General features: G+C 36.6%; 1 protein-coding gene across 6 annotated transcripts; it reads left to right on the plus strand.

Moving 5' to 3' along the window:
• Window positions 1-91: 91 nt before the first annotated feature.
• On the plus strand, window positions 92-18,975 carry LCA5 (lebercilin LCA5). 6 transcript variants are annotated; one of them, XM_064650078.1, is made up of 12 exons: window positions 92-206; window positions 514-583; window positions 686-786; window positions 1,409-1,524; window positions 2,866-3,065; window positions 6,222-6,604; window positions 9,049-9,578; window positions 11,098-11,235; window positions 12,488-12,584; window positions 13,716-13,861; window positions 15,680-15,818; window positions 17,578-18,975. In XM_064650078.1, exons 6-12 carry the CDS (start codon window positions 6,406-6,408, stop codon window positions 18,381-18,383), a joined length of 2,055 nt encoding a protein of 684 aa, XP_064506148.1. In that variant the 5' UTR covers window positions 92-206; window positions 514-583; window positions 686-786; window positions 1,409-1,524; window positions 2,866-3,065; window positions 6,222-6,405; the 3' UTR covers window positions 18,384-18,975. The 6 variants fall into 6 exon arrangements, with proteins under 6 accessions (XP_064506148.1, XP_064506150.1, XP_064506149.1 ...); XM_064650080.1 differs by lacking the exon at window positions 2,866-3,065; XM_064650079.1 differs by lacking the exon at window positions 686-786.
• Window positions 18,976-19,311: the final 336 nt, after the last annotated feature.

The following is a 19,311-nucleotide window of genomic DNA, read 5'->3' on the forward strand; positions in this document are numbered from 1 at the left end:
CGGGATGCGGCCCTTCACCAATGGGAAGAGCAGCTGCCGCGAGCTGGCAGGGCGAACAGCCAATGGCTGGCGCCGAGGGCCCGCCCCCCCCCGCGGCCCGTTGCCGGGGCAGCCGCTGTCAATGGCCGCCGCGCGGCCCCTCCGAGCGTAACGCGGCAACCGCCGGCGCGTTCGCCGGGCGGGCGGGGCCGGGCAGGGCAGGGCAGGTACCGTCGGAAGGGCCGGGACGGGGGTGGCGGAGACATCGAGGGGCGGAGGGGACATCGAGGGGCGAAGAGAGCGTCCGGGGGAAACTGGACCGCGGCGGGGGAAGGTTGTTTTCCTGGGGGCTGCGGGCGCTGGGAGCGGGCCCGGGCCTAGGTCTGGGCTTGGCCTCCGAAAAGTCTCGGGCCGCCAGTATTCAGGCTCTTTCCTGCGAAGTCATTTAGTGCGGGTACGATTCGGTGACTACGCTTAAAGTGTGTTGTCAGGAAGTGCTGACTGAAAATAACATTCGATGTATTCTGTGCTCAGTGAAGGAAAGCTGCCCACTTGCACCTTGGGAACTGGAGAGCTGCTCCCAGGGATGGCTAAGCTGAACTAGGTAAGTCTGCACATACTGGGATATTGGTGGGAATATGAGCGACGGCGTGGGCCTCCATGGTGAAGTCTGATTTAGAAACATAATCTCTTTTCCTGGTTGTAGGACTGGCCTGAACATTCCCTCTTTGATGTTTCCTCATCCCTGACCTGGGCCTTAGAGCAGCTTTTTCATTTTGAGAGCTGATGAAAGTAACACAGAGTCAGGTAGACATAACATTGGCTTTTAAATATTGCATTTTAATTCACCAAAATGCAGGACAAGAGGACATTGTCTTAAGCTGCACCAGGGGAGGTTTAGGTTGGACATTAGGTAGAATTTCTTCACAGAAAGGGTGATAAGACATTGCAATGGGCTGCCCAGGGAAGTGGTGGAGTCACTGTCCCTGGAGATATTTAAGGAAAGACTGGATATGGCACTCAGTGCCATGGTCTAGGTGACATGGTAGTGTTTGGTCATAGGTTGGACTCAATGATCTCAGAGGTCTTTTCCAACCTCATTGATTCTGTGAGTCTGTGAGAAACTTGTAAACCTAGAAGAAATGCATAGTTAAGTCAACAGTGGCAGAAAACTTCCCTAATAAAATACTTCCTGATCACTAAAGTCTCATCACTGAGTATATTTTCATGTGATTTATTATTTTGCTCCTCTCTCTTCTGGAAAAAATACAGCATTTGGTTATCAAAAAGATGGATGGGGGAAGAGGAGGGAGACGAATTTCTTTTGAAGTTTTTCTTTGCTCTTAAGTTCAGCGCTTTAATAACTTGGATTGATGCTTTTGTACTTGCCTGAAGCCGCCTTTCTTGCATTGTCCCTCTCTCGGAATAGGTGGAAGAACTGAGGAGGCCGTTAGAGGTCAGTGTTTGTACTCGGGAAGTGTCGTTCGGCGACCAGTGAAAGCACCGGGCGTCCCCTGGTCTTGGAAGGGTGTTAATACTGAGAAGGTCATAAAAAGTTTTATGAGTCTTACATTACAGAACTAAGCTCTGGGTGTACTGCGAGAGAAGAATTACTAAGTGGTTTTCCTTTCTGTCTGTTGCTTAATACCTGTAGTCCAATGGTTCTATTTCTGTTTCTGTGATTTACTTAGGAGTAATAGGGAGAGAATCTCCTGTCACCATTTCAGTTGTTTTGTGTTCTCTGTTCTGTCTATGTCCTTTACAGTGGCCTGATGCTCAACTGTTTTTTGTAATAATGAACATGTTTTCAATACAAAATATGAAAATAATAGCAATAGATAGAAGTCATTGAAGTGAAAGGAGTATGAAATTCTGGAAACAAAACTGTTTCTAAAGTTTGTATAGGTCCATATTTACTTCAGCCATTCTATACTGACCTGATCTCGATTCCTTAGGCTTCTAAAAGCCTGCATGGAGTCTTGAGGAGAGGGGACTGGGGTTTTGGTGGTGGTGGTGGACCTCAGTAGACCCACTGCTAACCTACAGTGTTTCATTTCTCGTAAAATTATTACATGTACAAGTGGAAAATCAATATCTTTGTGGATTGACACAAGTTGAACTTACTTGATAATCAGCTCAAACTAGTTGGTAACAATTGAAAAATCAGGTAACAAAAACATTTCTTAATTAGGCAGTCCTTAGGCTCACTGAAGTAAAACTCAAATGTCCTAGTGATTCTTTTGTTCTCAAGATAAACTGTGCATTCTTTTGTTAATGGAATTATATTATAAACTGATGGAAAAATTAATTGGCAAGACTTGACAGACTAAGGTTTCTTGTTTCGTATAGAAAATAATATTACCAATTTATAAAACTGAAAACCATTTGAAGATTCAAAAAATGTTTTTGGCAATTCTCAAGGGAGCTTTCATTGGTTCAGCTTTTTCAATTTGTTTTCAGTCCATTGCTTTTCTGAGTACTTCCAGAATACATCAGAAGTTTCTGTTCATTTATATTGCTGTTTGTCAAAATGATACTTAATATAGCAAAATATTCTTAAAAGTGGGAAATATCCAGTACAGAAGTGATGGATAATTCTAATCCTCCAGTTCTTACAATTTGTTTGTTTTAAATACAGTGAGTTATGAAAAGCATTCTTCAAAACAATTATTGCCTCTTTAGTGGACTCTTGTGGGACTGTAAAATAACTGATCAGCTTTAAGTTGATATGTGAAAGTGAGTGTTCTTGTTTTATATATATATAATTAGACATCTTGATGTTTGAACTATAGGAATTTATGCCTTCCCTAAATGCCATTCCATTTGTTTTCAAACAAGAAAAAATCTGTGCGTGATGATTTCTTTTTATCCTTCTGTGTCCTGAAGGCAGACAAAATTTGTGTCTGTGCTGTATCTACACTGCTGAAGGTACTTGCCTCACAGAGTAATCCCTGCCTGCACGGAGGACTAGGTTAACACCTCTGGATGTAGTGGTGCTTCTAACAGTGATGTATGCCTTCCATAAGTCTGGGACTCCTCTGGATGCCACATGTGCCACTGTGGCCATGGAACAGTCTTGTGTCCAAGTAAGAGACTAGGTTGCTTGAATTCCTGCCAGTTTGTTTTATTCAGCAGTTATAAGCAAAACAAGGAACAGGAATGCAGAGCCAGCAAATGATCATTGGTCTAATTAAAATCTTAATGGTCTAATCAAAGATTTAATATTAGTCCAGATACTAACACAGTTCAAGCCACATGTGGTTACAGTGATACAGACACAAACTCTAGTACCAAACCCTCTGGTGTTATCTTTGCTCACTCACTCATCCTCTGGGACTTGACTGAATTCAACTGCGAAGGGGATGTCTTTACAGTAAGTCACCAACATTCCCTGGCAGGAGGAGGATGCTAATGGTTTCTTCCTCCTTGCCTTGTGTCCATTTGTGATCATTTTTACTGGTTGATAACACACTTATCGACGCCTTGCTCTTTATTCTATTCTACTCTGTTCTAATCATTGATTCACAGTTCCACATTACATCGGAATTTACTCCACATAGTGTGTTTTACATATGTTGAGTACTCATTCTTTGTCCTCTATGTTGCTGGGTTTTATCCAACTCCCAAGGCTGCCTCCCACAGAATTAAGCACAGGTGAGATGTTACAGCTTAGGGCCCCAGCACTGTACTGTGTTGGCACTTTCAGGCCCTGCAGTCACCTCATGCCTATACCCCCCCTATGATGCATTTTTGCAAGGGTTGTAGATCACAGATGGTTCCCTCTTCACGGAATAACTACTGGTTATCGCTGTCCGTTACTTTAAAACATAAATGTATACAAACTAAGCAAAAAGCTACAACAAATTAGATAAGTTCCCTGGTTGTTAACTGAATTTGTTGCAGCTAAATAAGCTGTAGCAAAGCTCCAGGCACCCAGGATGAGTTCAGACAAAGTCTGGCAAGTTTTGTAGCCCATGTTGTTAGCTGGAAAGAAAGCCTGTGGCTTCAATGACACCACCTCACTTCATGTGGGTTACAAAAGCAACTACTGGTTTTAATGTGTTTTTTTTTCAGTCAGAGTGACTGTAAGAATATGAGATCTGTGTTACAGCCCTCCAGAGTACTATTTTTGTATCTCATATTAGTACTTTAATATAAATATATTATTTTATATTTTTTTGTATTCCCTGAAATTCTGTCCTGTGGTGACAGACCTGATGTAGTCTTGTCTGTGCATGCTCTAGAGAACAGGTTATCCCCAAAACTCTGCCTGTGTTTTACTTTGTTATTAGTTTGCTCTTCAAGGAGCAAAATAACATATATTCTGCACAGATGTTTGTGGGGCCAGGGCTTAGGAGTGGAGCTGTTTGGGAGTAGGACAGCACCTTCATATGTTCTGATGTTCTTACATGATCTTAGTTTTGCACTCATGTAAATGTATGGGGGTCTTCATTACACTTAAACTCAGACAAGATAATACAGTTATGGTTAGGTCTATACTTTTGAAATATCATTAGTAATTCCATTATTTCAGAAGGAAAAAGAACAGTCAATACAGATCATTTGAATGTTCACAATAGCTGATACCTTCCAAGCATGTGTTTAGCAATCTCTAGAACAGTTGGGCTTTGCAGTGAAATTTTAGTTTTCATCAGAATCCTTTTATATAAGTTTCAGGCATGTCATTATTATTATTTAGACCACTTTGAGAATATTTAGATGCTTACAAATCATTATTTTGAAAAGTTACTCCCTGAGTAAAGAAAAATACTCTTTTCCAGGTAACTCAGTATTAATTTCCCAGCAGCTTCCCAGTTTAGAAACCTGATGGGATGTTTATTCCTCTAATTCTTTCTGTATAGATTATGAGGGCAAATGGATTCATTCCAGTCACTTGAGATAGAGTTGTGCTAATAGTGAAGCGTGCCAGAAAGCTGGAATTTGTAACAAAAACAGTCTTGGCAGCTGACATTTCTGTTCTGCTTGGCTATGCAATTCTGCATGTATAGGCAGTGAAGGCTGAGAAGCAGGCAAAGTTTATTTTATTGGGAAATAATACAGTGAAAAATTTACAGCTCATTTACAGGTGTGTTGAATGTCCTGCAGCGTAGAGCAGTTTTGATTGAAAGCTGCTCAGTTTTTTTGTGTGTAATTTGCTTTGTCATTTAGAAACGAGCTAGGAGCTTATGTCATTCAACAGGTAGAACTGATGAGCTCTGGTGCAAGGCCTATTTATTCACCCATTAGGGGCTTGATGTTGGATTGAAGAGAGAGAAATAAGCTTGAGAGCTGTGAAGAGTGTTGAGAGAGACAAAAGACCTGGGAAGCTGAGCGTAGTCAGTAAAACACTTCTTAAACTGTTGAGAGAATTCTTTTGACTGAGAAGGTGAGGAAAATTTTTAACATATTTACTCCATTACATTCTCAGGAAGTGTCTCCAAAAATAAAAAATTAAGTGATTTCACCTTGGGATTATGGGATTTTTCCAGTTTATATCAAAAGATAGGCTGCAGGAAGGGCCGTTCTCATTTTATACCTGCTGCAGGTGTACTGTTTACCATATACCAGCAGTGTAGTCGCTCTTATCAGATATAAAAATATATATATAGTATAAAACATGGGTGCTCTGGTCAGTTCTTAAAGGCATGAAGCACTAGATTTTGAAGGGTATGAGAATACTTTCCAGGGTGAAGATTGTGATATTTAGGTACAGTCTCATTAGTGGTTAGGGACAGAAGGTACTCCAGATAAATGGGACAATTATTTTCAAGCTCATTATTTAACATCATTGGACTGTCAGAAATGGTGAAATAGAGGATTTAGTCAAATTCTACCAATATCTCAATTCTAGTTGCATGGATAAGTTGTTAATTCATTTGGTTTGGAAGTTTTAAAACATGTCTAAATTAGTTTCCTGAATAATGTCAAACTTTTGCTTGTGTTCTATTTTGTTTCCCAAATGCTTCTTTTCCCCTCTCTAGCCTGGGTGTAGTTTCTTATTCTTGTTCTGGATTTAATTTTCTGAATTCTGTGTTAATTTTCTGATTTCTCTTTTGAGATTGAAGAGCCTCAGTCTTCTGAAAATAATAGTAGCATTCCAAGACTGATGTTTGTCACATTGAATGTATATCTTAGAGTAACAAGGTTGTAAGAATCCTGATAATTTTACAGGTTTTTTACCTTTCTTTCCTAACAGTGGAACACTGTTCTCACTGTTTTTTTCTCTCTCTAAATTGTTACAGAGAAATGCATTCTGAAGGATAACTGCTGCTTACTGAACTGAACTGCAAAGATCTCATGCTTTGGAGATGAAGATGATAAACCCAAGGAAATAATCCAGCTGCTCCCGTTGTGGCAACTGAAATATCCTTTGTGCCAAAATGAACAGTCTTTGAGAAAAATCTGGAAAGCTGTAAAATCTGAAAAATGGGAGAAAGAGTAAGGAGTCCAGATTCTGAACATGAGAGGAAATCAGATGAGGATAAAAATAGCGACTCCTATTATTCAGATGAAGGTAACGCATCTCGTTCATCCAGCCAGTCGCCCGCACTAAGCTCTCCATCTACAAGCCAAGAAAAGAGACATCACAAAACACAGGCTTCAAACAGCCTTGTGCACTACCAAGGTAGGTAGATAGCAGAAATTGCTGCTTTGTAACTGCTCCAAAGAGTCAATTACCTTTGAAAACTGAAACAAAAGTGGGAAAGTAGCATTATGAGGATCTACAAGTAAGGTTCATGTGAATAACACTACAAATGGCAGGTAGGCAGTAACTGCTCTGTTGTAAACTGAAATTGATCTGTTCCTGCATAAGGAGGGGTGTTGGTGATTTTCAGAATTCTTCGTATTTTTCTTAACAAGAGAACGTGGCTTTTATTCTAGCCTTTTGTTGCATCATGCTGATGCTTGCTTTTTCTTTTTGACAAAAAACTCGAGGCCAAGGACCCAAGGGAAGTCCTTACTATGCAGTCTGTAAAAGAGAGACAATTATTAAAGCTCCCCTGACGAGATAACCTTAAGATATCTGTCTTGTGGAAGTCTAGTAGACTGAGCTTTACAGTGTAATACTGTGACTTTCAACAAACAAATGAAGACCAGCAATGTGGCAAGAGAGAAAATGGGTTTGGCAACAGTTAAGTTCAGGTAGAAATTCAAAAGAAAGCTTTTCCTGTTCCTTCCCTGAGGGTAAAATATTTCCAATTTGAGGTGACATAGCTCCACTTTGAGCTCCCTCACAGACATAAGCTGCTTTCTTGACTGGGGAGGTGAACATCCCTGCAAAAAAGAAGAGAATGGTTATACAGGTCCTGGGCTGAAATAGGGATATGAAGGCTTTCTGCCATGCTTTGACAGCTTGTTCTAAATAACTGTATGCATTTTCTGGTGAAGTCGTAGCATGTCCTGCCTTACTTGAGCAAGTGTCCCAGTTCATTTGTAAGTGCTTGATACTGTATGAATCATTTGGTCAATATTATGATCTAGATTGTGCCAGAAGGTCTTGAATTTGCCCAGGGAGTGTATCTCTTCAGATCCTCACCAGTGTGAGTGTCCTGGTGCAACTGGTGTTTTGCTGAGCTTCTCTGTGTTCCAAAGTGGCATCTTCTCCATAGTGGTCATGGGTTAGCTGGAAAACAAAAACTGCAGTTCCTCTGTGCTATTTAATTTGAAGGGGGCAAATGAATGACCAGTTCTTTGATTACATAGCCAGAATTGAACATAATTATTACATGAAGGTATTGTGAATGTCATGTTATGTTGTCTTGAAAGACACTATGCCCCAATTTAACTATATGATCAAAAGTGCAATCATGGTAAATTTGTCCTAAGTATGGAGAAATTCTTGAAGGAGCTGGAAGTTTATGGTAAATGGGAATTCCCTTAGTTGGTGGTAGGAGTGGCATCATTCCTGCAGTGCATGTGTTAGATAATCTTTTCACACCTGAGTATGACATAAGTGTTCTTTGCAAAGGAAAAAAAACACACCTTCTTTTGTTTGCCCAAGCTGTGGAAAAAATGAGCATCAAGCAGAAAATGAATGAGCATTTGTGTAAAATTTGTATAGGAAATTATAAAAGTATATTTTTAAGCTGTTATTTTTGCTGAAAAGTATTCTCTAGAGAAACATGCTGAGTGCCAAAGGGGAGGAAGAATTTGCTGTCACACACACTCACTATCTGTGTATAGGTAACTGCACTATTGCTGTATCCCAGCTTTCCAGCTGGAGTTATAAACTGCTGCTCAGCGTATTTCTTTCAAACACTGAGGTACCTTAATGAATTAAGCTTGTATGAATTATCTCTATTAATTCAATTGTTTTAAGAGATATTTTTAGTGGATTATATGCTTTATTTTTTGAGTGTGGCTTGAGAGACAAATAAGATAGAAACAAAATGTTCAGCTTTTATCTATGGGGATGGAAATAAAATAATAATACCAAATAGGAATGCGAGCAGTGCATACAAGTAATCAAATGAGAATACTGTGTGGAAAATAACTTGTGATACAAGAATAAATTATTCAAAGAGAACTGAATTTTCATGGGATTTGTAATTTTGCTTTGGAGGCTTTTTGCATTGAGCCTTTGAAATCTGCTGTTTTGTCTGTAAGCACGGCAGCTGGATTTGAAAATACTACTGCATTTGTCTGGGAGAATTACATCTTGCATAATACATAACTAGCTAGTGATTAGCTAATTGTTGCCATTTTAAAGCATTTGATAATTTCGTATGCATTATAGTATCCTATTTCTAAACCATTTTAATAAACAATATCAAAATATGATTGTTGTTTCTGATACGATTTGCAGATGATTACTTTACAATGGTCCTGTGTTAATGGCTGCAAATATTACCTCTTACAGTAGATCACAGACATAGATCTCCTTTTTTTGGCTATCAAAAGGAACATAGGTCTATCATATATATGCCTTTCATTGTCTGGCTTGAAATCTGCCATCTCTGCTAAGTATTGAAAAATTGTTTTAGGCAGAGCTTGATTCCAAGAAGGATGCCTGAGTAGACAAACTGCCTTGTCTAATAGTAAACATGCTTTTTATTTTTTCTCTCTTAGCCACAAAGAAATTGGATTCCAAATATGCACCAAGCAAGAGAGGGACACGGTGGGGTTTCCGTTCTCAGAGCCTCACTAGGGATTCTCCTGCAAAAGATATAGATCTTGTTACAAAAAGAGTTCTTTCTGCGAGGCTGCTGAAAATCAATGAGCTCCGAAATGAACTGACTGAACTCCACATCAAACTAGATGAGCTGCAGAAGGAAAACAGGGCACTGAAGAGGCTTCAGCACAGGCAGGAGAAAGCCCTGAATAAGTTCGAAGATACAGAAAACGAAATCTCTCAGCTCCTTGCTCGGCACAACAATGAGATTAGAATATTAAGGGAGCGCCTACGAAAATCTCAGGAGAGAGAACGTGCAACTGAGAGACGGTTGAAAGATTCGGAAGATGAACTGTACAGAACAAAAACTGTCTTGCAGAAACTGAAAAAACTGTCTGCAGATAAGCACCTTGCCGAAAGAGATGACCTGGCAAAGAAACTAGCCAATGCAGAGAGCAGGCTAGAGGACAGGGAAAAAAGAGTTAAGGTGAGATGGCTTTCTTTTTGTAAGAAATTTCAGATATTTCTTACCATAATGAATTGTAATTTTTCACAGTCATGGAGCAAACAGAAAATCAATATTTTTTGGTTTTACACAGAAGTAGAATCAAGTAAATTATTTCCAAGGTGATTATACAGTTACATACTTGGTAGTTGTGCATTCAAATTTCTGTTTACAAATTAAGTGTATTTTCTCAGAATATAGCCTGTGGATTTGTGCTTTTAAGTGTTTTTATAACTAATAATAATATTTCAGAAGTGCATGTAGTTATAAAACAACTCTATGCAATCTAATTTATCCTCTTGAAGGGGAAGCATTTGTTAAAAATTTCTGGGTATTTAGGGAACTGTACACTAAAATTCTAAAAAAACCCCCTATATAGTAATTCTTTTTCAATTTTTGAACAGCATTCATGCAGTGTTTGATTGTCCACTATTCTGCACACCCAAGACCTCAGCTGAACAAAATTAGAGCATTTTTTAAATACTGAAATGATCTTTAAAACATTTTGTGGATATGTATTTTAAGAAATTTGTCCAATATATTTTTTTAATTTTGTCCAGCCAAAATGTTTATGTTTTTTAAACATGTCTAAGTGTGTCTACACTGTAAATATGTCTATAAACTCTTCTTACTTAAAAATTGTGTTAACACTATTACATCTGTTGGTAGTGATACTGTTTTTATACTAGATATTTTTATACATAGTACGTAAATTTTATCCTATTTTTAGCTGAAATTGTCTTGGTCATTAAAATTATGTTAAAGTTTGCTGTCTGTATTAGTAATCAAACCTAAATTACATTATATAGATAATAGATCTGAAAATCCAAAGGATTAAGCTGGAAACTAACCTTTTGTAAAATAAATCCCAAAGTACAAAGATATAAACCACTGAGTTAGCCAAACCACCTCACCCTGTAGTGTTACCATCTGTTATCTGTAGTTTTATGATCAGGTATTTCAGCATTTGTAGTACTAGATCATGTTAAAATAAGTCATGCTTTAAAAAGGGATTTTCTTGTACTTTTTTTTCCTTCTTTCATCAACACAGTTCACTTAAAATATCTATTGCAAGACAAAGGTATGTAAATGCAATCGTAATCACAGGCTAGTTTCTAGTTGAAAGTTTAAAAATTCTTTCTTGTCTTCTTCCTTCTAATCCTGCACTCTGAGGGAGGAATTCTGTCTCTAACTCATCAGTTGGAGATCTGTCTTAGAGACATGGAGGTCCACTGTGGCAAGAGCCTTGCAGAAAGTAGTGTGAGTTCCCATTATGTCCTCATATCACCTCTCAATACTCAGAAGGATGAGCTGCAGCATCTGCAGGTGCTCTGTCTGCCCCCTGAAAGTTAGGATTAAGGGTTTAAATGTATTCAGTGTTACAGAAGTGGTGGAACTGATATTTAAATCCAAGACACTGGTTTACCGTAATTTTATTTAAGTAATTTGACTATAGAAAGTACTTCGGTTATTAAAAAATAGTATTTTGTTTTAATTGAAGGATCTGGAAAGAAATCTTGAGTTAAGTGGTAGCAGTTTTCAACGAGAGTTACATTCAAAGAAAAAAAAGCTATATGAGGCTCAAGAAGAAAACAGAGTTCTCCAAGAAGAGCTTCATCAGCTGAATCAGAAGCTGAAGGTAAAATGTGGAAGGAATAGAAGTTGCTAACCATGTTCTGGCATTTTATCTTTGGAAGTATCTGCAATCGGGTTTGAATAGTTTAACAGTAACTGCAGTCTCTGATGTGTACTTAATTATGTACCACATGTGAGTTCTTTTCCTGCATTAAATCGAAATGTTCTGTGCTCTGACCCTGCAGTGTTTATAGCAGGAATGTTTCTACATTAATCATTATTGTTAGCGCTAGTTAAGAAAAGTAAGATCGAGTACATAACCAAGCACTGAGATTAAACCACAAAATCTACTGGAAAATTAGGTTTTGATCCCTTGAATTCAAAATGAAATCTGCAGGCATAAACAGTACTTTATGTTACTAATGTACTTGCACTGCAGTAGATTTGTGTAAAGATTATTTTCATGTATTTTTTATGTCCTCATGTGTTGCTAAATTTATGCAAAGGTTTATTTGCATCCCCCCCAGCCATTGTTGCCCAAATTCTCAATTAAAGTACTTAAAATATTGTTACATTCTACCCAGTCAGTTTATCTTTAGGGAAAAAAAATTAAAAAAAAAAGTTAGACTTGAGCTAAAGTGCTTAGTTTCTAGGAGAATTTCCTTGAAACTCCAAGTCTCAAACATGTTGGAGATGCACCAGTTCACCACCTTCCTAGCTATTGAGCAAGTAATAGTGTTAGTAGCTCTAAAACTTACTTGTTTAGAGTAAGTATTTTAAACCTGGTTTGTTAGTGGAGAATTTGATAGTTTGAAAATATTTTCATTGTCAGATGATGTCACTGCTCATTTCTGCATTTTAGTCAATAAATGTGCTAAAAGAAGAGTTTGCCTCTAGCTCTATGATACATTGGGCCTCCACTCCCTGATACTGACATACCCTGTGACAAGTATTGCTTGCATTGAAATGTTTAACTCTTTACAATACTTAAAATTCAGTTGTGCAATCTATACACACATTGTAAGTCTTGTTTGTGTTTATGGAAGTGTTGGTGTTTACTTGTATTCTCACTGCAGAGCTGCTTTTTTTCCCTAATATTTTGCTAATGAGTTTCTTTTGGGAGAAAGTTCTATCTGCTTTCTTATAGCATAAACAAGGTTAGGAATGTGATTGTTATCCTTAAAACATTGGGTGAAACAATTGATTACTCTGTTTCTATTTACAATATGTATTTTTAATTTAATTTACAGCTTTGCTAATGGCTAGTAAATGAAATATTAGTAACTCATTGTTATACCTACCTCTTTCATTCACAGGAAAAAGAAAGAGAACTTGAAGCAAAAAATATATATGCTAATCGTATGTTGAAGCTATCACCAAGAAAAGACATGGATATTGTACAAAGAAAAAGAGGTAACTTTTATGAAGCAACAAAGAAAAATTATTGGCACCACTTTGAAATGACTCAGCTGGGTTATACCTTTTGCGACACTTGGAATTTCACTCCGTGCTGCTTGTTCAGGAACGTTTATCTTTTTGCACTGCTTTCATCACAGCACTGGTTACAAAGGAGGGCACATGGATTGTTGACTGTTCTATAACTGCAGCAGAACCAAAACATAGAACTTTACCAAACAGGAGACTTAACTCCTTTCATATCAGATGTTCTTGGCTAAAGGCAGAAGGGAAGGTTGTTAGTAAAATCTCTGATAGATCATATTCACTTGACAATAAATTACAGAAGCTTTAAAAATATGTATTTTCACTGCTATGAATATTTTGGTGATCTGTTTTATTTATTTCTTACTGATTCAAGTTTACTGTCTGTCATATGAGCTGCACTCCTTTTTTCCTCAAAGGGTGCATATGTCCCTGAACATAATCTTCTAAAATTATCAGTACCGTGATTTCTTCTGGTGTGAAAAGACAGCCTCAAACCTTATGCTACCCACATAAATATGTGTGTTCTATGTGTGTACTTGGGCTATTATCACTGAATCAGTAGAATCTATTTGTCAGAAGCAGCAGAAATTTATGAGACTGTTTTAAATATTTAATGCCAGTATTTCAAACAGTTTGTCTACTGCTCATTTTATTATAGATGCTCTACTATTATCCCATTTTAGGTTCAGATTTTTTAAAATGTTATTCCTTAGAGATAAGTGTACATGTTTCAAAGGTGCAAATAAGTGAATTTTAATTTTATGAGTTTGCTTCTGTGACAAGCAGTAAGATGAGTGACATATTTTGTGGGGATTTTTAACAAATACTCAATATACTGTAATGACACTATAAGTAGCTTTAAGGTGGTTTTTTAATTATTTTTTCCGGTAGAATTTTTGCATGCATTTTTTAATAATTTTTTTTATAATTAGCTTTTACGGATGCTTAAAACAACTGTGTGAAACTTGTCAATACTTTCCACTTCCATTGACTTCAATACAGTCTTTTATGTTTGCTGCAAATCATGAAAAATGAGACATAGGTAGATAGCAGGATATTTTTGAGCAAAACCACAATTTAATTAGTTTGTATTTTCTACAGCCAACAACCAAAATATTAAAAAAGGACCACACCTCACAAAAGGTGTACAAACCAGTGGATACTTCTCACCACCAGAACTTCTTCCGGAATCAGAACTTGTCTGTGGTGACACAGTAAACAAGAAAGAAGGAATTCTTCCTAAAATAGTGAGTTCCATAAAAATTTGAGACCTGCTCCAGATAATTCACCTATCAGACTATTCAAGGCAGAGCTTTTAGAAAATATGTGTAAATATACAAATATAAATATATAGAAAATATGATTTAGAAAACATTTTGGGTTTTAAGAGAAAATCTACCTTTCTACAAATATCGTGCTCCATTTTTGTGACAGTTTATCATATTCTGTGTCTTGAACCACTAGCTCAATTTGCTTCTTTTTCTGCCACTGTTATATCTTTCAAGTTTTTGAGGCTTCATTTTTGTTTTCTCCCCTTTTCTTTGTTTCTAATGCTTATTTGAGCAATCTGTTAAACAGTGATGGCTGCCTTTTCTCTTTTCTCTTTGGTCTTAATTATGGTTTCTTTTACTTTCCAGATTTATTTCACAATGCATAAATCTAACACTTCCTCTTATTGTCACAGTGCTGGTATTTCTACCGGTTTTCCAGCTTTGTCGAAATGCTTGGGATTTTTTTTTTTCCATTTCCCTTTTTATTATAAAAATAGTACTATTAGAAGTATTGCTAATACTTTTGTGACCCCAGGCTAAAATCAAAGAGATTTGTAAAGTCTTAAAGATCAGAATGAGCCAGATTCTGGTACAAATTTTACAAATAAGGCTAGGACTATTTTTCAGAAGTAATGCTCTGAGGATGGTCTTGACTGGCTTCCAGTTAGGGCTGAAACTTTTTCATGGCTGTTTCTTTTGTATATTCTCTCTTCCAAAATCCTTTCTGTAACTATGAATGTAGTTTAACGTATATATTATTCCAATATATACTTGGGTATGTGAGTTACAAAACCATACAAGTGGTTGGTACAAGTGCAGTTGGACTCATGAAATCCAACTATATGATCTCTATATGGTTATTGCTTTAAATAATGCAAATTAGATTTGGGTAGTGAGTTTTTAAAGTGAAGCATTTTAAATACCTGGCTACCATCTCCTTATGTAGTTTATACTTTTTAATATAACAATGATAATCTTGTACACGAAGGGAAAATACTTTCAAGTTTTTTTGACTAATAGTCATATTTTCTTTGTTCATTAAGTAGTAACTATTTCACTTAGAAGTGTATTTTTAATTTAGAAGCTTATTTTGCTCTAAAATGAGCACAACCTACGAAGTTAGCTCCCACATGTTGGACTACACTGACTTTTTCTTCACTTCATTGCCACTACTTTTCTGTATTATTAATATCAGCAGTGAAAATCACTATCTTTTCTGCAGGTTCCTTCCTTTTAAATGTGTATGTTTACTCACTAGCTGAATTTGTCATGCAAGAATAAATCTTTCTCCTTCACTGTTTGTTACTTAATACTTCAAAAATTTGAGAAACTGCCTGAATCTACAACCCACTTGCTTGAGTAAAAAGATCAGATTGTGGAAGTAGAGGGTCACTAATTGCTTGCTTGTTGAGAGAATAAGGTGGTGAGGTTTGGCCTTCTGTTAAAGTCCTTAAAGAAGACAACTTCTGACTTCTAAAGAAAACTACCCTGACAGTGATAATTTTCCTTTATGACATTGGAGCTGCAGCTTTCCTGAAATGTGTAATACAGAATAGAGTTGACTGTCTATTCATTTTGTTTCAGGTGAATAAAACAATGCTAGAAGTGATGATATTTTGGGGCCAAACCCCTGGGTTGTCAAATCTGATTTAGTTTAGGGTAACTTACTTTTTTATGTGTAACAGTAAGAATGTGATTTCAGAATGACATAGAAGTTCTTATGATTTTGTTAGTTTGTTTGTTTTATTGACTGTTTTTCCCCATCAGTTTTGGTTTTGTATTAATGTGTTTCAGGAAAAAGAAACTCGAGACAAAGGGTGGAAAGAGCAAACAGACCTCCTAAGACAAGACCAAAACAGGGAAAGGGAAGAGAAACTGAAATATTTTCAGGAAATGCAGGCTTTAGAGGAGAGAGTTTCAAAACTTCATGACGGTAAGGAAAGAGGCAGCTGAAGGCTGAAAGATGCACCATAGAATACTAATCAAATGAGGCTGCTGGTTTCTGGTGAGAAGAGCAAAATGATTTTGCAGCGATCACTACAGTGGAAAATTATTTTCAGTTATATTATGCAAAGAAGAATCAGAAAAAATATGGGATATAGAATAGTCTGTGTCCTGTGATTAAGTATGCAACAGCAAAAAATGCTGTCCACAAAAAAGCGTTGCAATCTTAAGAGATTTTGGTTTACAAAACAAGAATGAGATAGCAAGTAAATGCTGATGTTAGCTCTGACTTGCTAAATGTTATTGAGGTAGGCAGTAGATTTTTACTGTTGTAGAACAAATCTGCTTTCTTTAATATAGCCTATTTTTTCAGTACATATCTACTTCACTTATATAATTTGAAATTGTAGTTTCTCTTTTCAGTTTTGGTTATCTGAATCATTTGGTGTGGCTATTTGAGAAATGTCAGTTTCTATATTTTAATATTGCTTTTCTATTCACTTGATTTTCACAGCATCTTAATGACTTCTATTCATAAGTCAGTCTCAAGTATTTTAGATGGACTTCACGCTGTCATGTTAAAGAACTCTTTCAGTGATTATAGTTAATGAATAGTAGCACTTACTGTATATGACAAGAATTCTAAAAATCTGTAGCTGTTTTCAGAGGTAAAGTCTGTGAAAATCTTCTAACACAACTTACATAAGCCAAGAATCTGCTCTATTATGTCTCTGAATAAGATGATTTAACCACCTTACCCATCGTACGATATAAGCTGGTATTTTCCCCACCTTACAGGCAGAAAGGGAGCTCCTTGCTTAATTTGATAGAATAATATACTACTGAAAAAGTATTTATTAAATATTTTAACTGAACTGTTGCAGTTATTTCTGAAAACTTGAGCTGAATTACAGTAGATAACATGGAACTCCATGAAAACAGAAGTCAGAAATTTGAGTAAAGTGTTGAAAGGAGAATGCCAGTATGTTGCAGGGGCCAAGTAGTCATATTCAACTTTTGGCCAAATACATGTCTGTTGTCTTGATAGAAAAATATTTTGAAAAGAGAAATATTTGAGAAGCTTCCTCTTTCTTCTACACATAAGCATTTACAAGTTCTGGTTATAAGTTTGTTACTGTTTTGTACCTTTGGTGTCCCTTCATAGCTGTGCACAGTCACTCTCATTGAGTCCACACAGTGATGCACAGACACTTGTGTGAAGGTATTTTCTGTATGCAGTGGATGCAGTATATTTTAAATCATTCACTGCTTGAAATAGGTAATGACTCCTATGACTTTGAGATCTGATAGCTTCACAGGAGTAGTTACCTTTATGGGAAAAAAATCCCCAAACATATATCCCAGGACCGGCCTAATGTCAGTGATGATGACAAAACTAAACTACTGTGCAAGTCAAAACTATTAAAATCAGTAATGTTGTATTAATTTTCATTCAGACCCAGGAAGTGGGAAGGCAATTGGCAGAAATTAAATTGCTCTGAAAATTCTAAAACATGGATAATGTCTGGATGCCTTTGGAAGATGACAATAGACTTTTATACTTAGCAGAGAACCAGGAGTGGATTTAGTTGTAATTTTTGAAGATTTATTTTTGCGGTAGGAAAACCACATTGTGCATAGAAGAGCATGTTAAAAAATCAATGGCTTTTGCTTGCATTATTTTCAAAATCTTTTAAGGGCACATTAAAATTAAAACATTTTAAATATTGCTTAAACATTTTTCACAGAGTGGGAAAGGAAAGAATATGACAAAATGAAAAAAGAAAGCAACTTTTTATTGGATAAAGAAGAGAAAATAAAGATGGAGGCAGAAATCCACAAACCTGAAGTAGAGAGTGAAAGCCCTGAAATGTTGGAAGAGCGGCGAAAAAGAGAGTTCCTGCTTGCTAAAATGCAAGAAATTGATAGAGAAATTCAAAGTACAGCAAACATGAAACCAACTTCCCAAGCACCACTCATAAATACAGCAAGAAAATCTGATTCCCTGGAGAAGAAGGAAAAAACTAATCCATTCTTTGAGGTTCCAGGGAAGGTTACTAATGGATTTTCTGTAAAGGACAGCCAGGACGATGCCACAAGAGCACAAGGGCAGAAGCAACAAAATGTAAGGACTGTAGATTTAAGTTGTGAGTTAGCATTTGGTAGTTATGTACCTTCCTTTGGGAAAGGATCAGGGAGACCAAGTTGGCTTACTCAAAAAAGTGACAAATTAGAAGAAAATGTTAAGGAAAATGCAGATTTCGATAGTAAGAAAGAAAAGAAGTCCAATTTAATGGAACAACTCTTTGGAAGCAGTGCCAGTACCGTTGTTCTCTCTAAAAATAACAATACACCACCCTTTGATGTAGATTGGGATTCTAGTAATACTCCTTTTGTTGATAAAAACAGTAAACTCAAAGTAAAAGAAGACAATGAGCTTTTTGGTGAAGGAAGAAACCTAAACAGACACCGTTTGCAATACACTACAAGCAAGCCAGGAGTCAAGACCCTTGGTTCTTTAGAAGATGAAATTGAAGAAGTAATCTTACAGTGATCATATTTTTATATGTTTCATATGTAAATACTGAAAAACTATTTTCATGTAATATTTATTAGATACAGATTTGAAAGATGTCAGATATATTGTAAAGCCTTATGAAGGAATAATTTGCATAAATGGGTATATGTATAGAGGAGAGGTGCAGTGCTTGTTTGTTTTTTTTTTACCTGAAGGCTGCTCACAATACACTGCTTTTCAATTGGAGTACTTCTTTTAGGCCTCAGATATTTTCTTTCTCACACATTTGGAGAGCCACTTAACTGTGCCAGGGGAAGGCATGTGTAATATGAAATGGATAGAAGAGACATCCCTAGCACAAATTCTCGTAGAAAGAGAATATTTTACGCTGCTGTCATGTTATCTCATAACATCAACAGAAGCACAATTAACTCAGGAACAGCCAATTTCTCTTTTGTGTAGGTTTTCTGTGGACCTTACTACCAAATGTGTCTAAGTCTTCTCATTTATACAGATTATATTTGTTATACAATGCAATTTTTTGTAATTTCTGAATTTTATATGTAAAATTCCAATCATTACTAAGTAATTTTTTAACAAAATGGTTTTATTAAATGAGTTGAGTAAATTTTTTGTGTGTAGATCCTCTTTAGTACAAAGTTCTGACTTTTTATATTGTTTCTTGATATTGGGGAAGGAGCTGGTAGCAACATTACTAGTGATGTTATTTACTGGTTGGTGCTGTGTACACAAATGAAAAAGGTAGGTAATGAAGGATTTAGCAGAAACACTCAAGAAAATAAGCTGAAGGTCATTCCTTACTAGAACAACATATTTTGAAATGCCTCTCTGATCCCTATGAGCCTGATTCAAAACATACTAAAATACAGAGAAGAAATCTCATAATTTCAAGATGCTCGGAGTCAAGATTTCTCTGAACACAATGATTTTTCTGAAAAGAAAG

The sequence above is a fragment of the Pseudopipra pipra genome, chromosome 3 (assembly GCF_036250125.1).
Source record: "Pseudopipra pipra isolate bDixPip1 chromosome 3, bDixPip1.hap1, whole genome shotgun sequence".
NCBI lineage: Eukaryota > Metazoa > Chordata > Aves > Passeriformes > Pipridae > Pseudopipra > Pseudopipra pipra.

Excerpts from the sequence above, each read along its gene's own strand:
- LCA5 (XM_064650078.1), top strand. The coding sequence starts at position 6,406 with ATGGGAGAAAGAGTAAGGAGTCCAGATTCTGAACATGAGAGGAAATCA. Across the intron at positions 6,605-9,048 it reads CAGCCTTGTGCACTACCAAG|CCACAAAGAAATTGGATTCC; the intron begins GTAGGTAGATAG and ends TTTCTCTCTTAG. Across the intron at positions 11,236-12,487 it reads AGCTGAATCAGAAGCTGAAG|GAAAAAGAAAGAGAACTTGA; the intron begins GTAAAATGTGGA and ends TTTCATTCACAG.